General features: G+C 46.1%; 1 protein-coding gene across 3 annotated transcripts in view; it reads right to left on the bottom strand.

The window, feature by feature from the left end:
* Gcn2 (eukaryotic translation initiation factor 2 alpha kinase Gcn2) overlaps window positions 1-19335 on the bottom strand; it is a 571098-nt gene that overhangs the window by 508312 nt on the left and 43451 nt on the right. For all 3 annotated transcript variants that reach the window (XR_011046192.1, XR_011046195.1, XM_068385322.1), the window contains exon 2: window positions 5132-5264. Coding sequence is in view for 1 of the 3 variants with exons in the window: in XM_068385322.1 (XP_068241423.1) it covers window positions 5132-5182 (51 nt within the window). In the remaining 2 variants the exon portion in view is untranslated. The remainder of the gene's footprint in view (window positions 1-5131; window positions 5265-19335) is intronic.

Below are 19335 nucleotides of genomic sequence, written 5' to 3'. Positions count from 1 at the left end.
TGGTCGTCAAGACCAAAGACACTTGATGTTACCGTAATTCATCAATCAACTGAGCATACCAAATGCCAGCTCTTCCTGCCCCCTACAGGGAAAAGTCTATATAGACTAGGAAAAAACCCGAAAATTGTGAGTTCAAAGAACAATTAGCAAGCAGAAGTGTATTGTGTCCTTATATACGTAAAGCATAGTTTGTACTAATAGGCAATGAATAGAATACTGTACCTCCCAGGTCCGGATCTAGACAGATAGGTTTATGTTCATGTAGGGATCATAAAACAGTAAAATAGACATGGTACAACCAAACTTACCTGTTTGCAAAAGAGAAGACATTAGTCTTACAAAGTCCTAAGAGGATCAAAGATGCTCTGATATACATGATCTATAAAATCTTGAGGCGAAAGAGACGCAAAGATTCCTTCTAATGTTTACTTACAAGAAACACAGAAATCATGATTGGAATTAATATATTTATGCTAAACATATTGCATAAAAAGCATAACAGTAATAACAAAATAAATAAGTTTCATCTAAAAGAGAAAACAAAAGCCACTCAAAGAAATAAAGTATTTCACTGCATAATGTTATTACCAGGAACACTAGCATATAAAATGCTGGCACTTGTGTCAAATTATCATGCTTGAGGTCACCTAGTTAGATAAAACAGTTCATAGTGTCTCTAACAACACAATACCGTATATACTCGTGTAATGTTCGACTTCGTGTAATGTTCGACCCCCCTATTTTGCCTTCAAAATCATGAATTCATCATATACCTCATGTAATGTTCGAGTCTTGATTTTGGCAGTAGGCTAGAGGTCTTTTATCTCCAGCATACCATAATTACCAACAAAGTAAGGGTTATGCCTAAGTGCAACAAACAAATGTATAAAACAAATCGGAACACCTAAATACTAACATCTGTTTACAATAACAATTGAGTATTCAGCGTACATTTTCTAGCGAACACTTTAGTTGCAAACAGCCAATTATCATCACCGCCTAATAGCTTTCAAAAACAAGCAAACACTTCAAGTAGCAAACAAAATTAGTCATCGTTTTGAGTAACAAATTACCATTACCGGTAATTGCAGGTAATTACGGTGATTATAATTACCCGTTGTGCTAATCATTTTTTTTCCTCACAATATATATGAATAAGAATTTACTCATAACCCATCAAGATGTCTACCAAGAAATATAAAAAATTTACTGCAAAATTCAAGCTTCAAATTATTACAGCCGCTGTCCGCTGAAACGACAAATAACGTTCAAGCCGTAAAAATGTTTGGAGTTACCGAAACTAGCGTTCGAAATTGGAGAAAAAAAAATGTGGATTCAATTAAGAAAAATTTTTGCGGTTTATTATTAATATCAATTAATATACAATACCAAGTAAAATAAAATTAGCTTTATTTTTTCATTAACCATATCACGTTATAACATACGCAACCCGACAGTTTACTAGCTTCATACCTACTGCGTTATGGTAAAGTCATTACTCCTAGCAGAAAAAAACTATTTATGATGGTTTAGGAAATAAAATCCATGCTAATAATATGTCTGGTGTTAAATGAACATGGTTAGTACTGTATATATAGGCCTAGCCTATGTTTACCTACCAGTAGGTAACCTTATATACGTGTAAGCATAGCCTACGATTACCCACCGGTAGGTAGCATAGCCTAGGGTAATTTTCGCGTAGGCCTAGCTTACGTTTACCTACCGGTAGGCCAGAAACTTTTACTTTTTCAAATATATAGCTCGTGTAATGTTCGACCCTTACTTTTTTAACTGAAAAATAGGCCTTCAAAAATCGAACATTACACGAGTATATACGGTACTTATCATGTTATACCTAAGTCTATCATGTACACCCTTCACTAAAAGTCCCTATTAGTGCACTGTCCTTCGCAGTAATCAAGCAGCAGGTTTTATTACACTACCTGCAGCTACCACATGAAACTTGATTTCCTGTAATTGCTTCGCATAGTGCTTAAAGAATACCCTGGAAGACTTCCATCCAGTATAGGCACGCAGGTTTTCAAACGACATAGTCTGAAAGAAGTTTAGAGACGAGGCAACTTTTCTCGGATCGTGACCTGCGGGTGTACTGTCAGGATCCTCTCTGCGAATAAAGTAGGTGATTTTCGCCCTTATCTGTTTCAAGGATAACGTCGAACCAGAAGTCTCTCCCCTGAAAAGCGGACCTCCCTTAAAGTCTGAAGTTCTACAAAGATAGACCTTTAAGCATTCCACTGGGCAGAGGGATGCTTCTTCCTTCAGAGGGCAGATTCTCCAGGGACCCCATCTCTTAGAGGGCAGCTCGTTCTTGGCGAGAAACGACGGATCCAGAAAGAGATTTAAATCTCCGTTCGTTGTAAACTGAATGTGGCCATCATCCCTCGAGAGGGCCACTATTTCACTAACTCTGGCTCCTGAGGCTAGTGCAAAAAGAAATATCCCCTTCTGAGTCAAGTCTTTCAGCGAGCAATCTTCATTGTTCAAAGTTGAAGCCAGATGAAGAACCTTATCCAAAGACCATGAAATGGGCTTTGGAGGAGCTGCAGGTCGAAGTTTGGCGCAGGCTTTTGGAATCTTGTTGAAGATTTCATTAGAAAAGTCCACCTGGAAGGCGTATAGAATCGGCCTAGCCAATGCAGATTTACAAGTAGTAATTGTATTAGCTGCTAATCCTTGTCCTGACGGATGAAGAAGGACAAACAGAAGTCCGTAGAAATCTCTTGCGGTTTCTTCGCCTTAACAAAGGCTACCCATTTCTTCCAGGAAGACTCGTATTGTCTTCTTGTAGACTGACTTATATTCTTCTAAGAAGTTAATACTGTCTGCAGAAATTCCAAACCTTTTCTTAACCGCTAGGGTAAGAAAATCATGAGATGAAGGTTCTGGGTTTTCTCTGATGAAGCGTAGACAGTCGATTTCTGCACTTGCTGAGTTAGAACTGGTTCCGGCAACGGGATCAGCTTCAGGCGTAGTTCTGTTATCAGAGGGAACCAGACACTGCCTGGCCACTTGTGGGCCACTATCGCTGCCCTCCCCCGAAAGAATCTCAATTTGTCGAGGGCTTTCAACAACAGGTTGGTTGGTGGGAACAGGTAAATCCTGGACCATCTGTTCCAATCCACGGACATCGCGTCCGTTGCTTCCGCTAGAGGATCCTCGTACAGGGCAACATACCGGGATAGTTTCTTGTTGTCGCTCGTTGCGAAGAGATCTACTTGCAGTCCTGGGATTTTGTTCAATATGAAGGAGAATGATCCTGCGTCTAGGGACCATTCGGACTCTATCGGATTGATCCTGGATCGAGCATCCGCTGTCACATTGCGGAATCCTTGGAGGTGGACTGCTGTCAAGTGCCACTTCATCCTCTTGGATAGATGAAAGATGGCCAACATCACTTGATTTAATTGAGGCGATCTTGAGCCCTGTCGATTTATGCATCTCATTATCACTTCGCTGTCTAAAACCAGGCGGATGTGGATTGAGCAGCGAAGTCTCAGTTTCTTCAGAGATAGAAAAACTGCCATGGCTTCCAGGAAGTTATGTGGAAGGACTTGAAGAGTGGAGACCAGGTCCCCTGCACCTTCCGACGATGAGTGTGACCTCCCCAACCTTCCTTGAAGGCATCCGTGTGAACGGTGACTACTGGTGAAGGTGGTTGCAAGGGTACCTTTCTTCTTAGGTTCTTTGCTTCCGACCATGGCTTGAGAATGGATCGCAGACAATTTGGGAATGGTCTTCGTAGATCTCTTTGATCGTTGTAAGCGTATTTTCTCCAGACTCCTGATGCATCTTTTAACTGCACTCTCAAAAGTGGGTCCATCAAAGAGGCAAACTGGAGAGACCCCAACACTCTCTCTTGTCGTCTTCTTAATATTCTTCGAGATTGAAGAAGACTTTTGACAGACCTTGCTATCTCCTTCCTCTTTGCTGTGGGCAAAGAGAGGCAATGTGACTGTAGGTCCCAGTGAACTCCCAGCCACTGGAACTTTTGAGCAGGAGAAAGCCGAAACTTTTTCAGGTTGATCTTGAACCCTAGGTTTTCTAGGAATTGAATCACTTTTCTGGAGGCTTGCTTGCATTCTTCTTTGGATGCTGCCCACACCAGCTAATCGTCCAGGTAGGCCATCACCTGGACACACATGAGGCGTAATTGTCGAATGACTGCGTTCGCAAGCTTTGTGAATATTCTTGGAGCAATGTTCAGACCGAAGGGCATGGCTCTGAAAACGTATTTTCTTTTCTGGAGCTTGAACCCTAGGTAGGGGGAAACCTGACGGTTGATTGGCACATGCCAGTAAGCATCCGTCATGTCTATGGAGACTGTGTATGCCTGTTTGGGCAGAAGGGTCCTTATGTGCTGAAGCGTCAGCATTCTGAACTTGTAGTTCACAATGAACTTGTTGAGTGGTGATTCGTTCTATGTCTACGATTGTCAGCCGAAGATGTATGAGGAGGGGAAGGTACTAAGCTTACTCCGGGTACCAAAACAAAAGACTGTTCCAGAGCGCTACCGCTAGTAGGCCTAGAGGGGGAATTGATAATCATCCTGTATGAGAGAGCCTCACTCTCATGGTGTGTTCCTCGCCGGAGAACCTCTGGCAAGCATTCTCTCAAAGGAAAGCCCTGAAGCCCTAAGAGGGCCACAGCTGATGTATTGCGTCAGTGGACAGAGATTCCTCTGCGGAGGAATTCTGAGTTGCTTCTCTAGGGGAAACAACCGGGACTTCTGAGCTGCAAGGTTGTCCTAACGTCAAGATGCCTCAACTCTTACCCAACAGATTCCCTGAGGAGATCAGACAATGTCCATTCTCTTTCGAGCCAAAAAGCAAAGTGGCATATGCTGGCTATTGCATGTGTGAGCAATGGAGTGAGTCTACCTCCCGCTAACCAAAGGAGGGGAGTAACACCTCGCTAAAATTTTTACGGCGAGTTTTAGCTGTCGCTAAATAGCATCTCCATAGTAAAGAGCTGAAAGGTTTGTATTTGGTGCTGGAACAAACTTATATCCAGAAAAGCTAGAAAAACCCAAGGCATGTCAACTTTAAGCAATAAAAAGAAAATAGTGTACAAACAAATTTTAAAATCAAATGTACTGTATAGAGAAACTTACCCTCATAATCTCAACTTCCCCTTCGACTATTTCAAGCATGGAATCATCCATTTTGTATTTCTTTTTATTAATTACTTCATGCTGGCTATATATTTTGTTTGAACATCATTCTTAAAATCAGCCTAGACTGCTCCTGAAATTACAAAAGATTCAATTTCTATACAATATAAAAAAAAACAATTTTTACAAACATGACAAATTTAAAGAAATTTGTATTTTTCCTTATGATTCAAACCTTCAGCTCTTTATTAGGTAATATACTTTTGGCAAAACTGGAAGCCTAGGCATAAGACTTTTAGCGAAATGTAACTACTCCACCATTAGTTAGCAGGAGGAGGGTACCAGCTACCCTGCTCACACGCACACACTGTTGTCTCGTCACTTTTGATTGCAGGTAGGACTGGCAGGGAGATAAGTGTTGGCAGGCCAAGTTTGTATAAAGAGATCAAGATTTGTGTCATTAGGAAAAATGATATTTTAATTATAAAATAAATTTTTGAATATACTTACCCGGTGAATATATAATAGCTGCAACTCTGCGGCTCGACAGAAAACACACTCAAAAAACTCGCGAGCGATCGCTATGAAGGTTGCGGGTGTGCCCACCAGCGCCAACTGTCGGCCAGATACCACTCTTGCATGTAAACAAACCCTTCAATTCTTCTCGTCCCGCTGCGTCTCTATTGGGGAGGAAGGGAGGGTCATTTAATTTATATATTCACCGGGTAAGTATATTCAAAAATTTATTTTATAATTAAAATATCATTTTTAAATATTTAACTTAGCCGGTGAATATATAATAGCTGATTCACACCCAAGGCGGTGGGTAGAGACCAGAGTTAATTAAGTTTACAGCGTATAAGCTAAGAGTTTTTTCATTTTGACAGTTATCAATATAACAAAACCAAAATATATAGGTACCTGGTAAGGAAGTTGACTTAGACGATTACTCTGCCTTGTAAGTCTGTCTTCCTCACGGAGCCCAGCGATCCTCTTAGGATGCTGAAAGACTCCCAGGAGCTGAAGTATCAAGGGCTGCAACCCATACAACAGGACCTCATCAAACCCCTAATCTGGGCGCTCTCAAGAAATGACTTCGACCACCCGCCAAATCAACCAGGATGCGAAAGGCTTCTTAGCCTTCCGAACAACCCATAAAACAACATTAAAAACATTTCAAGAGACAGATTAAAAGGATATTGGAATTAGGGAAGTGTAGTGGTAGAACCCTCACCCACTACTGCACTCGCTGCTACGAATGGACCCAGTGTGTAGCAGTCCTCGTAAAGAGTCTGGACATCTTTCAAGTAAAATGACGCGAACACTGACTTGCTTCTCCAAAAGGTCGCGTCCATGATACTTTGCAGAGATCTATTTTGCTTGAAGGCCACGGAAGTTGCTATAGCTCTAATCTCGTGCGTCTTAACCTTAAGCAAAGATCGGTCTTCCTCACTCAAGTGGGAATGGGCTTCTCGTATTAAAAATCTGATAAAATATGACAAAGCATTCTTTGACATAGGTAAGGATGGTTTCTTAACCGAACACCATAACGCTTCAGATTTACCTCGTAAAGGCTTAGTACGAGCTAAATAGAACTTAAGAGCTCTAACGGGACATAATACTCTCTCTAGTTCGTTGCCTACGATCTCTGATAAGCTAGGAATATCAAAAGATTTAGGCCAAGGACGAGAAGGCAGTTCATTCTTGGCCAGGAAACCAAGTTGAAGAGAACTAGTGGCTTTTTCTGTCAAAAAACCGATGTTCTTGCTGAAGGCATGAAGCTCACTGACTCTTTTAGCCGAGGCCAAGCACACCAGGAAAAGAGTCTTAAGAGTGAGATCCTTCAGGGAGGCTGAATGTAAAGGCTCAAACCTGTCTGACATGAGGAACCTTAGGACCACGTCTAAGTTCCATCCAGGAGTAGCCAAACGACGTTCCTTAGAGGTCTCAAAAGACTTAAGGAGATCTTGTAGATCTTTATTGTTGGAAAGATCTAAGCCTCTATGCCGGAAGACCGAAGCCAACATGCTCCTGTAGCCCTTGATCGTGGGAGCTGAAAGGGAGCGAACCCTTCTCAGGTATAAGAGAAAATCAGCGATTTGGGCTACAGAGGTACTGGACGAGGATACAGATACTGACTTGCACCAGTCTCGGAAGATTTCCCACTTCGATTGGTAAACTCTAATGGTAGAAGCTCTCCTCGCTCTTGCAATCGCACTGGCTGCCTCCTTCGAAAAGCCTCTAGCTCTAGAGAGTCTTTCGATAGTCTGAAGGCAGTTAGACGAAGAGCGTGGAGGCCTTGGTGTACCTTCTTTACGTGGGGCTGACGTAACAGGTCTACTCTTAGAGGAAGACTTCTTGGAAAGTCTACCAGCCATCGAAGTACCTCGGTGAACCATTCTCTCGCGGGCCAGAGGGGAGCAACTAACGTCAACCTTGTCCCTTCGTGAGAGGCGAATTTCTGCAGTACCTTGTTCACAATCTTGAATGGTGGGAATGCATATAGGTCTAGGTGAGACCAATCTAGGAGAAAGGCGTCTATATGTATTGCTGCTGGGTCTGGGACTGGAGAGCAATAGATTGGAAGCCTCTTGGTCATCGAGGTTGCAAAGAGGTCTATGGTGGGTTGACCCCAAGTCGCCCAAAGCCTCTTGCACACGTCCTTGTGGAGGGTCCATTCTGTAGGAATTACCTGACCCCTCCGACTGAGGCAATCTGCTAAGACGTTCAAGTCGCCCTGGATAAACCTCGTTACCAGGGAGATGCCTCGATCTCTTGACCAAATGAGCAGGTCCCTTGCGATCTCGTACAGTGTCAGGGAGTGGGTGCCTCCTTGCTTGGAAATGTAAGCCAAGGCTGTGGTATTGTCCGAGTTGATCTCCACCACTTTGTTTCGAAGGAGACTCTCGAAGCTCATCAAGGCCAGGTGGACTGCCAAAAGCTCCTTGCCGTTGATGTGCATGCTCCTCTGACTTGAGGTCCACAGACCTGAGCATTCCCGACCGTCCAGTGTTGCACCCCAACCCAAATCCGATGTGTCTGAGAATAGAACGTGGTTTGGTTTCTGAACTGCTAGGGGAAGTCCCTCTCTTAGACTGATATTGTCTTTCCACCAATTCAGGCATGTCTTTACTGTTTCGGAAATCGGGATTGAGACCGCCTCTAGCGTCTTGTCCTTTTTCCAGTGAAAAGCTAGATGGAACTGGAGAGGTCGGAGGTGTAGCCTTCCTAGCGAGACAAACTGCTCCAGGGATGATAGAGTTCCTGACTCATCCAATTCCTGACTGAGCAACGTTCTCTCTTCAACATCCTTTGGATTACGAGCAGGGCTTGATCTATTCGGGGGGCAGACAGAAAAGCCCGAAAAACTGGACTGCGAATCTCCATCCCTAAATACAGTATAGTTTGGGATGGAATCAGCTGTGACTTTTCCATGTTGACCAAAAGTCCCAATTCCTTGGTCAGATCCAATGTCCAATTGAGATCCTTCAGACAGCGATGACTGGACGAGGCTCTGAGAAGCCAGTCGTCCAAGTAAAGGGAGGCTCGGATTCCCGATAAATGGAGGAATTTTGCCACATTCCTCATAAGCCTCGTAAACACGAGAGGAGCAGGACTTAGGCCAAAGCACAGGGCCCGAAACTGGTACACCACATTGTCGAAAACAAACCTCAGAAAAGGTTGGGAATCTGAGTGAATGGGGATGTGGAAGTATGCGTCTCTTAGGTCAAGAGAGACCATCCAGTCTCCCTTTCTGACCGCTGCTAAGACTGATTTCGTGGTCTCCATGGTGAACTTTGTCTTCGTGATAAAGACGTTCAGAGCACTGACGTCTAGCACCGGTCTCCAACCTCCTGTCTTCTTCGGTACTAGGAAGAGACGGTTGTAAAACCCCGGTGATTGAAGGTCCGAGACTTTGACCACCGCTCCCTTCTCTAGCAAAAGAGACACTTCTAGTTTCAGGGCTTGTCTCTTTGCTTCCTCTCGGTAATTGGGAGAGAGATCGATGGGGGAAGTCGCTAGAGGAGGTTTGTGTACAAATGGAATTTTGTACCCCTCTCTGAGCAACCTCACAGACTGTTGGTCTGCGCCTCTCTTCTCCCAGGCTCGCCGGAAGTTCTTGAGTCTGGCACCTACTGCTGTCTGAAGCTGCGGGCAGTCAGACTCTGCCACGTGAGGACTTGGCTCCTTTCCTCTTTCCTCTCTTTCCTTCGGCACGAGTACTTCCCCTGCTGGGAGCTCTGCCACAAAAGGGCGGAATAAACCTGGACGCTGGAGTGTCTATCCTTGGTCTAGCAGAAAAGGAAGTCGAAGGAGTCCCTTTGCGAGCAGAGGACGTTACCAAGTCATGGGTGTCCTTCTGCACGAGTGACAAAGCTATGTCCTTAACCAAAAGTTCAGGGAACAAAAACTTCGATAAGGGGGCAAAGAGTAGCTCAGATCGTTGACAGGGAGTAACTCCTGCCGACAGAAAAGAGCAAAGAGACTCTCGCTTCTTAAGGACTCCTGAAGTAAACGAGGAGGAGAGCTCATTGGATCCATCGCGGATGGCCTTATCCATGCAGGACATAATGAGTAAGGAGACATCTCTATCAGCCGATGAGATTTTCCTACTCAAGGCTCCCAAACACCAGTCAAGGAAGTTGAAAACTTCAAAAGCTCTAAAAATTCCTTTAAGTAGATGGTCAAGGTCCGAGGATGACCAACTAATCTTCGAGCGTCTCATGGCTAGGCGGCGGGGAGAGTCTACAAGGCTTGAGAAGTCGCCCTGGGCAGAGGCAGGGACTCCCAAGCCGAGAACTTCTCCCGTGGCATACCAGACGCTCGATCTAGACGAGAGTTTAGATGGGGGGAAGGCAAAGGCCGTCTTCCCTAAACTCCTCTTGGTTTCCAACCAATCGCCTAAAAGCCGTAAAGCTCTCTTGGACGAGCGAGAGAGTACAAGTTTTGTAAAGGCTGGCATGTCAGCAGGTACGCCTAAAACAAACTCAGACGGCGGCGAACGAGGAGCCACAGAGACAAAGTGTTCGGGAAACAACTCTTTAAAAATGAGCATGACTTTCTTAAAAGTCCATAGATGGCGGAACTGCTCTTGGTTCATCAATATCTGAAGGATGATCCTCAGGCTGAGGGTCAGCAACGTCCTCATCCGAAAGTTCCTCTTCTGACAACTGATGAGAAACAAGCAAAGGGGTTGGCAATGCTTGACACGCAGCGTCCACCCGCACTGGTGCATAAGAGGCGGACCAGGACGCAGCATCCTGTAACTGCTTGACAGTCTGGGAACTGTCAACAACAACAGGTGCGTGAGGACGCACAGCGTCCACCCGAGACTGCTTAGACCGCCTAGTCTGAGCAGTCAAAACAACTCTAGGTTGCGGAAGTTGACGCTCAGCGTCAAAACAAGTCAACTCCGATGGTTGGCGAACGTCCTGAACGTCACCAGGCGCATCCGCAAGTTGCCTAACGTCCAAATGCGGCTGAAAATCCACACGAGATCGCATCGAGTGTGGTTCTACCTCAACTGCTTGACGTGACTTGGCTACACCAGCGTCAACAGGACGCACAAAAGAACGTTTGGGTGGCTGAAGGCCAGGATCTCGATGAGATAAACGGCTAGGCTCAACGGAAACCTTATCGGCATTGTAGTCTTCCATAAGGGACGCAAGCTTAGACTGCATGTCCTGCAGTATAACCCATTTTGGGTCCACGGGAATGGGTGCGGTAACCGACGGGGTTAGCGTCTGAGACGGCACAACTTTGCCTTGCTTAGGCGGCGAGCAGTCATCCGATGACTGCAACGGGTCCGAACTGTCCCAATGACTACATCCAGGACGTTGGACCTGTCCTGAAGGGACCGACTTCCGTTTAAGAGGCCTAGAAACCTTGCTCCACGGTTTCTTGCGTGAAAAGCCTTCGGAAGACGAGGAAAAAATGGGCTCTCTCGTCTTATGGTAGGGGCGATCTTGGTGAGATACGCCTGAAACCATAGAGGGAACGTCTGTTCGCTGATCAAGGCCTCTCGAACCCATAAGTTGTACGACATTACTTCTCCCCTGGGCTTGGGAGCTTGCAAGAGGTCCCGGACTAGGTGAACGACAGGCACGAACAGACGAGCCCTCGGTCGCAACACTGTTCACAACACTTTGCGCACTAATCACTTTCCCACTTTCCGCCGTGGCACTATGACACTTAAGTTCCTTCACGTCAGCCATGAGTTGATTACGATCAGTTGCTAACGCTTCAACTCTTTCCCCCAAGGCATGAATAGCACGTAACATGTCTTGCATAGACGGTTCCTGGGTGCTAGAAGGGGGGTTAGGAACAACCACTACAGGGGAAGGATTAGGTTCAGGGGCATGTGGAGAGGAAAAATCTACAGACCTAGATGAACTCCTCCTTACCCTATCTCTCTCTAGTCTACGTGCATATTTATCGTATTCGAGCCAATCGAATTCCGAAAGGCCCACGCATTCCTCACACCGATCTCCCAATTGACAGGTTTTACCCCGACAATTGGAACAAACAGTATGTGGGTCGAGAGAAGCCTTTGGAAGACGCCTATTACAGTCCCTAGCATTACACTTTCGAAATCTAGGTACTTGAGAAGGGTCAGCCATTTTGAATTAGTCAAAGAAAATTCCAAAAACAATCCAAGTCATCAACAAATAATCTGATTCAATAAAGAGTTCAAGAGTTTATGTTGAGGAAAAACACCTGCATTGCGAAAGCTCAAACCAAAATAAAGTACTTCACCAAATATGATGAGAAAACTCCAGGTTCTACAGCGAGTATGAATACGTCTTGTCGTCAACGTCGACAGAGAAGAATTGAAGGGTTTGTTTACATGCAAGAGTGGTATCTGGCCGACAGTTGGTGCTGGTGGGCACACCCGCAACCTTCATAGCGATCGCTCACGAGTTTTTTGAGTGTGTTTTCTGTCGAGCCGCAGAGTTGCAGCTATTATATATTCACCGGCTAAGTTAAATATTTAAAAATACTAATTACTTCACATCAATATTTGTTCCAACACTAAATACAAACCCTTTTGCTCTTTATTAGAGATGATTCACCTCTAGGTGGGTGGAAGTCTTAACCAACTGGCTGGCTATTAACTCAGGGTTTTCCCTTATATGTGTTATGCACATATAAGGGAGGAAAACCCTGACACTTCGCTAAACCCAATGTGCAATAACACGTTTTAGCAGCCTTGAGCAATCTGTGTGATTGTGTGATACTGCACGTGTGACTAGTCTGTGTAAGAATTCTCAAAAATGTAGGAATTTTTTAATAAGCCATAGACGTTACCTAATCCCACCTCGCCAGGGGCTATGGCAATGCAACAAATATATACAGTATTTCTATACCAGGTTACACAAGGGAAATGGTTTTACCTGCAGACAGAGGAGGTTAGCTTGCAGAGTACTGTACCATAGGTGCTATTTCCCCAAGAGAGGAGAGGAAGTAAAGAGCCAGTCACTCTTAACATTCATCTCAGACTTAATCCTGGGTAATCAATGCCCTCCACCATCTGCTAATTGTCCATCAAGAAGCCTGAGGTGTTTAAATCGCTTGTGCAACCACCACAAGGCCAATGGAAAAGGTCTCCATGTTCCTGTGGGTGACATCTTGTAGGTGGTGGGCAGTAAAACATATTTTGAGCGAAGCAAAAAATCTATTTTTGGGTGAGATAGCCATGTCGTCCTGATGGAAGGTTCCTATAAGTAGCTTCCTAGGGTATATTTGACTACAGTGATATTCCAAGAGAATTTACCTTTAGGTCTCCAGAATTGTAACTCCTGGCACGAATATCCTTAAAATTTCTCTCAAGGATATCGCATAATATCAGGAGACGTATATCTTGATACGACACATAGCAATCTTCACCCCGAATAGCGTTTTTGCTTCGAGGGGGAAAGTGGCAAATATAGAAGGGGAGCCATTATCAAGGTACCCTTCCTCCATTACTACCTTGAGTATCTAGATGGCGCCATCGTCGCCGCCATGTTTTATTCCTTGTAGCGTTAAGCAAGGTGCTACAGATATAGAAGTTTCTGGAGGGATCCTGCCAAGGCCTTTTCTATAAAAAGGAGGGCGGGTCCATCAGGACGACATGGATATCTCACCCAAAAATAGATTTTTCGCCTCGCTCAAAATCCGTTTTTTGGGCTCAGGCCATGTCGTCCTGATGGAAGGTTACCAGAGCATTATTTACAAAGTACTGTATCTGTGGATTTTCCAAATGTGCCTTAACCTCAGGACAATATTTCCTTGGTCATCCAGACCATAGAGATATGTGGCGTTACCGTTATACGTCATTACTTCTAATCATGAACTATATTAGTGCTTCCTGCCCCCTGCAGGGAAGGGTCATACTAGACTTAGGAAAAAGTCTCGAGGTTTGCATATACCATATGAACAAACATAACAAGAGCATACAGGTCTCGCTGTATGCGAAGCTAGCCAAAGTTTGTACTCTTATACGAACAAAAGTTTATATGAGCCAACATAGCATCCAGAGCATACAGGATTTGCTGTATGCAAAACCAAGCAAAGCTTGTACTCGTGTAGGAACAATGTATGTGTAGGCAGAGAAAGGTTGTACTGTACAGTATTCATATTAGAACAAAGATGTTATTATCTATTTTGTTCACATGTACATATGCTATTGTATTGGCTGCTAAACCTTGTTCATGAAGGTGAATAAAGAAAGATAAACAGAAATCTGTTGAGATTTCTTTTGGTCTTCTTGCCTTGACGAAAGCAACCCACTTCTTCCAAGACGACTCATATTGTCTTCTGGTAGACTTAGACTTATATTCTTCTAAGAAGACTATACTGTCTCTCGAGATCCCAAACCTTTTCTTAACTGCTAAGGAGAGAAAATCATGAGATGAAGTTTTTGGGTTGTCTGTGATGAAGCGAAGACAGTCGACTTCTGTACTTGTTGAGTCAGTACTGGGTCCGGCAGAGGGACCAGCCTCAGCTTCAGTTCCAGTACTAGAGGGAACCAATTGCTCTTCGGCCACTTGGGAGCCACTAGAGATGCCGTTCCCTGAAAGGATCTCAGCTTGTTGAAGACCTTCAACAGGAGGTTGGTTGGAGGGAACAGGTAAATCCAGTTCCATCTGTTCCAATCGAGGGACATGGCGTCCACCGCTTCCGCTAGAGGGTCCTCGTATGGGGCCACATAACGAGGTAGTTTCTTGTAGTCGCTCGTCGCCAAGAGGTCGATCTGCAGTCCTGGGACTTAATGTAAGATGAAGGAGAATGATCCTGCATCTAGGGACTATTCTGACTATCGGCGAGAGCCTGGATAGAGCGTCCGCTGTCACATTGCGGAACCCTTGAAGGTGAACTGCTGATAAGTGCCATCTCTTCTTTTCCGCTAAGCGGAAGATGGCCAACATCACTTGGTTGACTTGGGGTGATCTCGAACCCTGACGATTCAAACATCTCACTATCACCTCGCTGTCCAGAGTCCGTCTTATGTGGACTGAATGGCGAGGAGACAGTTTCTTCAGCATGAGAAAGACTGCCATGGCTTCCAAAACGTTGATGTGGAAGGTCTTAAATAGAGAGGACCAAGTCCCTTGGACTTTCCATTGGTGAGAGTGACCTCCCCATCCTTCCTTTGATGCATCTGTATGGATGATGACTGAAGGTAGAGGTGGTTGTAAGGGCACAGACCTCTTGGCCTTCGACCATGACTTGAGAAGTGATCGTAGTCGAGTCGGTATCGGTCTACTTAGATCTCTTCGAGCGTTTGATGCGTATCCTCACCAGACTCCTGATGCATCTTTTAGCTGTGCTCTTAGCACCGGGTCCGTCACTGATGCGAATTGAAGGGAGCCCAGTACTATCTCCTGTTGGCATCTTGATATCCTGTCGGATTTCAGTAGTCTCTTGACAGATCCCGCTATCTCTCACCTCTTCCCTGGTGGAATGGAGAGATGGTGTGACTTTAAGTTCCAATGTATTCCCAGCCAGTGAAACTCCTGAGCTGGAGATAATCGAGACTTTTTGACATTGATCTTGAATCCCAGATGTTCCAGGAACTGGATCACTTTCTTGGATGCCTTCATGCACTCCGTCTCGGATGCTGCCAACACCAGCCAATCGTCCAGGTAGGCCACCACCTGGACACCTTCTAGGCGTAGTTGTTGAACGACTGCATCTGCAAGCTTTGTAAAAATCCTTGGGGCTATGTTTAGTCCGAAGGGCATGGCTCTGAAGACGTATTTCTTCTTCCATAGCCTGAATCCTAGGTAGGAGGAGAGTGGGCGATTGATTGGAAAATGCCAATAGGCATCTGCCATGTCTATCGAGACTGTGTACACCCGATTTGGCAGTAGGGTCCTTATGTGTTGCAGGGCTAACATTCTGAACTTGTTGTTTTCTATGAACTTGTTGAGTGGCGACAAGTCCAGAATGACTTTGAGTCTGTCTGAGTCCTTCTTGGGAACACAAAACAGCCTTCCTTGGAATTTGATGGACTTTGCCCTCCTTATCACCCATTTGCTCAAGAGTTCTCGGGTGTATTCTTTCAGGACGGGGGTGGAGTGTTGGAAGAATTGAGGAAATGATGGTGGAGCTGTCCTCCAGCTCCAACCTAGTCCGTTCTTGATTAGGCAGTGGGCCCAGGGATCGGAGGTCCAATGATCCCGAAATCTTTGGAGCCTTCCTCCTACCGGCATCATCTCATTGCCTCGGTTGTCTGGAGGACTTGTCTCCTTGACTGCGTCTTCCCCTACCCCCTCTTCCTATTGGGGGGTGTCTAGAGGAGCCTCTATTCAACCTTCAACCTTTAGGGCGAAAGGTAGTGGTCTGCCTCTCATGGGCAGGAGTAAAGGCTGGTGACTGGGCCACCATCTGCTGAGGCCCCATCTGGTAGGTGGGTTGGGGTTTTACCACTATCTGGGGCACCGCGGTCATTGGAACTGCAGGAAGTTGAGGTTGCTGTTTGCTGACAGGGCGAGAGGGCAACCTAGGTCTCTTCTTCTTTCTATTTGGTTGGGGACCCTCATCCGGGGAAGACTTCCTCTTCGCCGAAATGCCCCACTTTTGGAGAAGATTCCTGTTCTCTGTAGCAGCCTTGTCAACTACTTCTTTAACCACTTCACTCGGGAAGAGGTCTTTTCCCCAGATATTGGAAGCTATCAGCTTCCTGGGTTCGTGTTTCACCGCAGCCGAAGCAAACACAAACTCCCTACATGCTCGTCTGGCCCTAACAAAGCCATATAGGTCCTTGACCAGCATTGCCAAATGTGATTTGGCCACAACCATGAGCATGTTTGGAGATCTATTATCGCTTGCCATTGCCTCCAAGGTAATCTGGAGGGACAGGGATGCAGCAAGCCTTTCCTTTGTCTCTTGCTCTCTGCGCAAGAGAAAGTCAGACAACTTAGGGAGGTTTTCACTGAAATGGCGTCCAGCAATATCCGCCTTCAACTTCCCAACTGAGAAGGTCAAATGTATTTCCTTCCAGTCTTTGTCATCCATAGGCAGAGCTAGGGATAAGGGTCTACACTCCTCAAGTGTAGGGCAAGGTTTCTCTGCTTCTACTGCCTTCATAACTGCCTTAAACCCTTTTTCCACAAAGGGAAAGGCTAGTTTAGCTGGAGCAAGAAAAGAAGGGTGTTTCTTGCTCAGGGCTCAGGGCTGGCATCTTTCAGACTACTTGCCATCAAAGCCTGAGCTTTCCCATGGTCAAGAACTATGACCTCTTTCGGCTCTGTCTCCTCCTTGGACACAGGTTCCCCCTTCAGGTGGACGAAGCAGTCTGGGTAAGACTCAAAGCTGGGCCAAAAGTAGACATCCTCAATGAGCACGGCTCCCAGCTTCTCTGAAATGAAGATCTTCCCGTTCGTAATCGGCATGTACTCTGCATGCCTCCAAGGGTTTACTTCGGAACAAGAAAGAAGATCCTTCACATTAAGTCTCTTCTGAGACCCACGGGACGATGCGAGATGGTCCATCCTTCTCCTCAGTTCAGCGTCCCTTTCTTCGTTTTGCTTGCGAAGACTCTCCATCATCGTCATGAGACTAGCCAAAGCTTTTCCCATGTCGTCAGATGGAGGAGCAGAAGACGAAGAGGGCACTGGTTCTGAGGGGCGGAACCGACGAAACGGACTGCGATTCGATGTCATCCTCTTCAGTCTCAAGAGCCAAGGTAGACTCCTCTTCCAGACCCTCCGCAAGAAGGTCTTTCTCGTTGGCCTTAGACACCTCCGACATCCTCTCATCTAGGTGGATGTCCTTCATCGCGTCAGAGACATCCATATCTATGGAAATCTGGACGCAAGGGATCTCAGGTTGAGGCTGTGGTATAACGGCATCCGCAGTTGCCTTAGGGAACAGATAGGCACGCATCCGTTCATTCGGAAGGTAAGGCCCCGTGGCATTCTTCTGAAAGCCACGAACCCATCTGCGCAGCTTACTCCGTGCTGCATCCTTTGACTCCGCTGTCTTGGGGTCATCAAAAGCCTCAGTAACCAAGGCTTTGCATACATTGCAGTCCTCGGGGTCCCAGTACTTTAGAAGTCCCTTGGAGATGGAGCAGAGAGAGTGTGCCCTGCACTCTACATGGCCAGAGAAGTCCTTGCTCCTCACGTTGCAAAAGACTTAGGCACTTAGGGTGGTCCTCCTGTAAAGAGAGGAAAACTAAATGAATATGCAGTACAGTAGTTCATCTCACCTGATAACCTATATAAATATTATTAATATTTTTGCATATCTATTGCATATAGCTTAGGATAGACAAGCTAGAAAAGAATTAGGAAAGGCACATACTTGTGTTTCCTGTCCAGCCAATTGCTGTGACCTCCCCCAAAATTAAAACCTAGAGTTTTCCTATTCAGGAAACCCAATATAAGAATTCTAACCTGTAAGGATAGGTAAGTGTAACATAACACTGACTTTCCAAAGGTTTTAATAATGAGAAAAATTGTAACTGATCATCTATCAGTATGTGGAAAGAAATCTTTTCTTCCCATATATAATAGGTCTCAACAATAGACTGTGCATGGATACACAGGGTATGTTGGAAAATTAACTACTGTATGATTTATACTATAGTTTTCTGTCTGCAGTATGATCTATACGGCAAATATACTGGCTACTGTATAGTCACATACTGTAGTTTTAGCCGGCATGATTCCGGCAAGGCTAGCACCTGGCGGCAGAGTCCAGCGGGGTGGGGTAGTGGCCTGCAGCATCAACCCGGCCGGCCAGTTAACCCTGCCGGCGCACTCTGGGGTAGTGGCCGGCAGCATCAACCCGGCCGGCCAGTTAACCCTGACGGCGCACTCTGGGGTAGTGGCCGGCAGCATCAACTCGGCCGGCCAGTTAACCCTGCCGGCGCACTCTGGGGTAGTGGCCGGCAGCATCAACCTGGCCGGCCAGTTAACCCTGCCGGCGCACTCTGGGGTAGTGGCCGGCAGCATCAACCTGGCCGGCATCTGCCGGCCAAGCCAGTTCTGCCGGGGGCTCACCGATTGCCGGCGTCTCACCAGTTGCCGGCGCACTAGTCCAGCCGGCGCCTTGCCAGCTGAGGTAGTAGCCGGCAGCATCAACATGCCGGCTAGGTTACTACCCGGCGCCACTAGCCGATAGAGAGAGAGAAAGCAAGGAGTGAAGGGTACCTTATTAAATGTGTATCAACGGTAAATAAGGATGCAAGTACTCAGTCTTACTGCCTTCCTCCAGAAAGAGGGTTCAAATGGAAGGGGAGAATGTATCATTCAGGCTTCCACCCAAACACAAACCAATGCCGATCTCTGCCGGCCACTGGTATGTGAATGGCAGTCCAAGGGAGGACTGAAGAACACTCTACAGTAAAGGGGTCTCCTGCCGGCAGCCGGCCCAGCTGGCACAGTCTTTCCTGGAGCCTTGCGTCCATAAGGGAAAGCTGAGCAACTAAGCCACTGCATAGAGGAGCCACGGTCGGCCCCACAACCTGCCGGCAAGCGGTGAGATTGTAGGACAACGGCCAAAGGATTGCGATGGCTAGGCCATCACTAAAGGACAGAGGGGGGAGGGAAAAGGGCCCTGTATGAGGTGTGGAAGGAGCCGGCAGGGTTGCCGGTCCTTCCACACCCTTAAGAAATTCTGTTTCAGTATGGGCGCCATCCTAGGCTGCAGGAGAATATCTATTCTCCAGCCTAGGGTCTGCCGATACAGTTAAGGGGCCGGCAGCAAACTTG

The sequence above is a fragment of the Palaemon carinicauda genome, chromosome 1 (genome assembly GCF_036898095.1).
Source record: "Palaemon carinicauda isolate YSFRI2023 chromosome 1, ASM3689809v2, whole genome shotgun sequence".
Lineage (NCBI taxonomy): Eukaryota > Metazoa > Arthropoda > Malacostraca > Decapoda > Palaemonidae > Palaemon > Palaemon carinicauda.
This window is presented reverse-complemented; position numbering and strand designations above follow the sequence as displayed.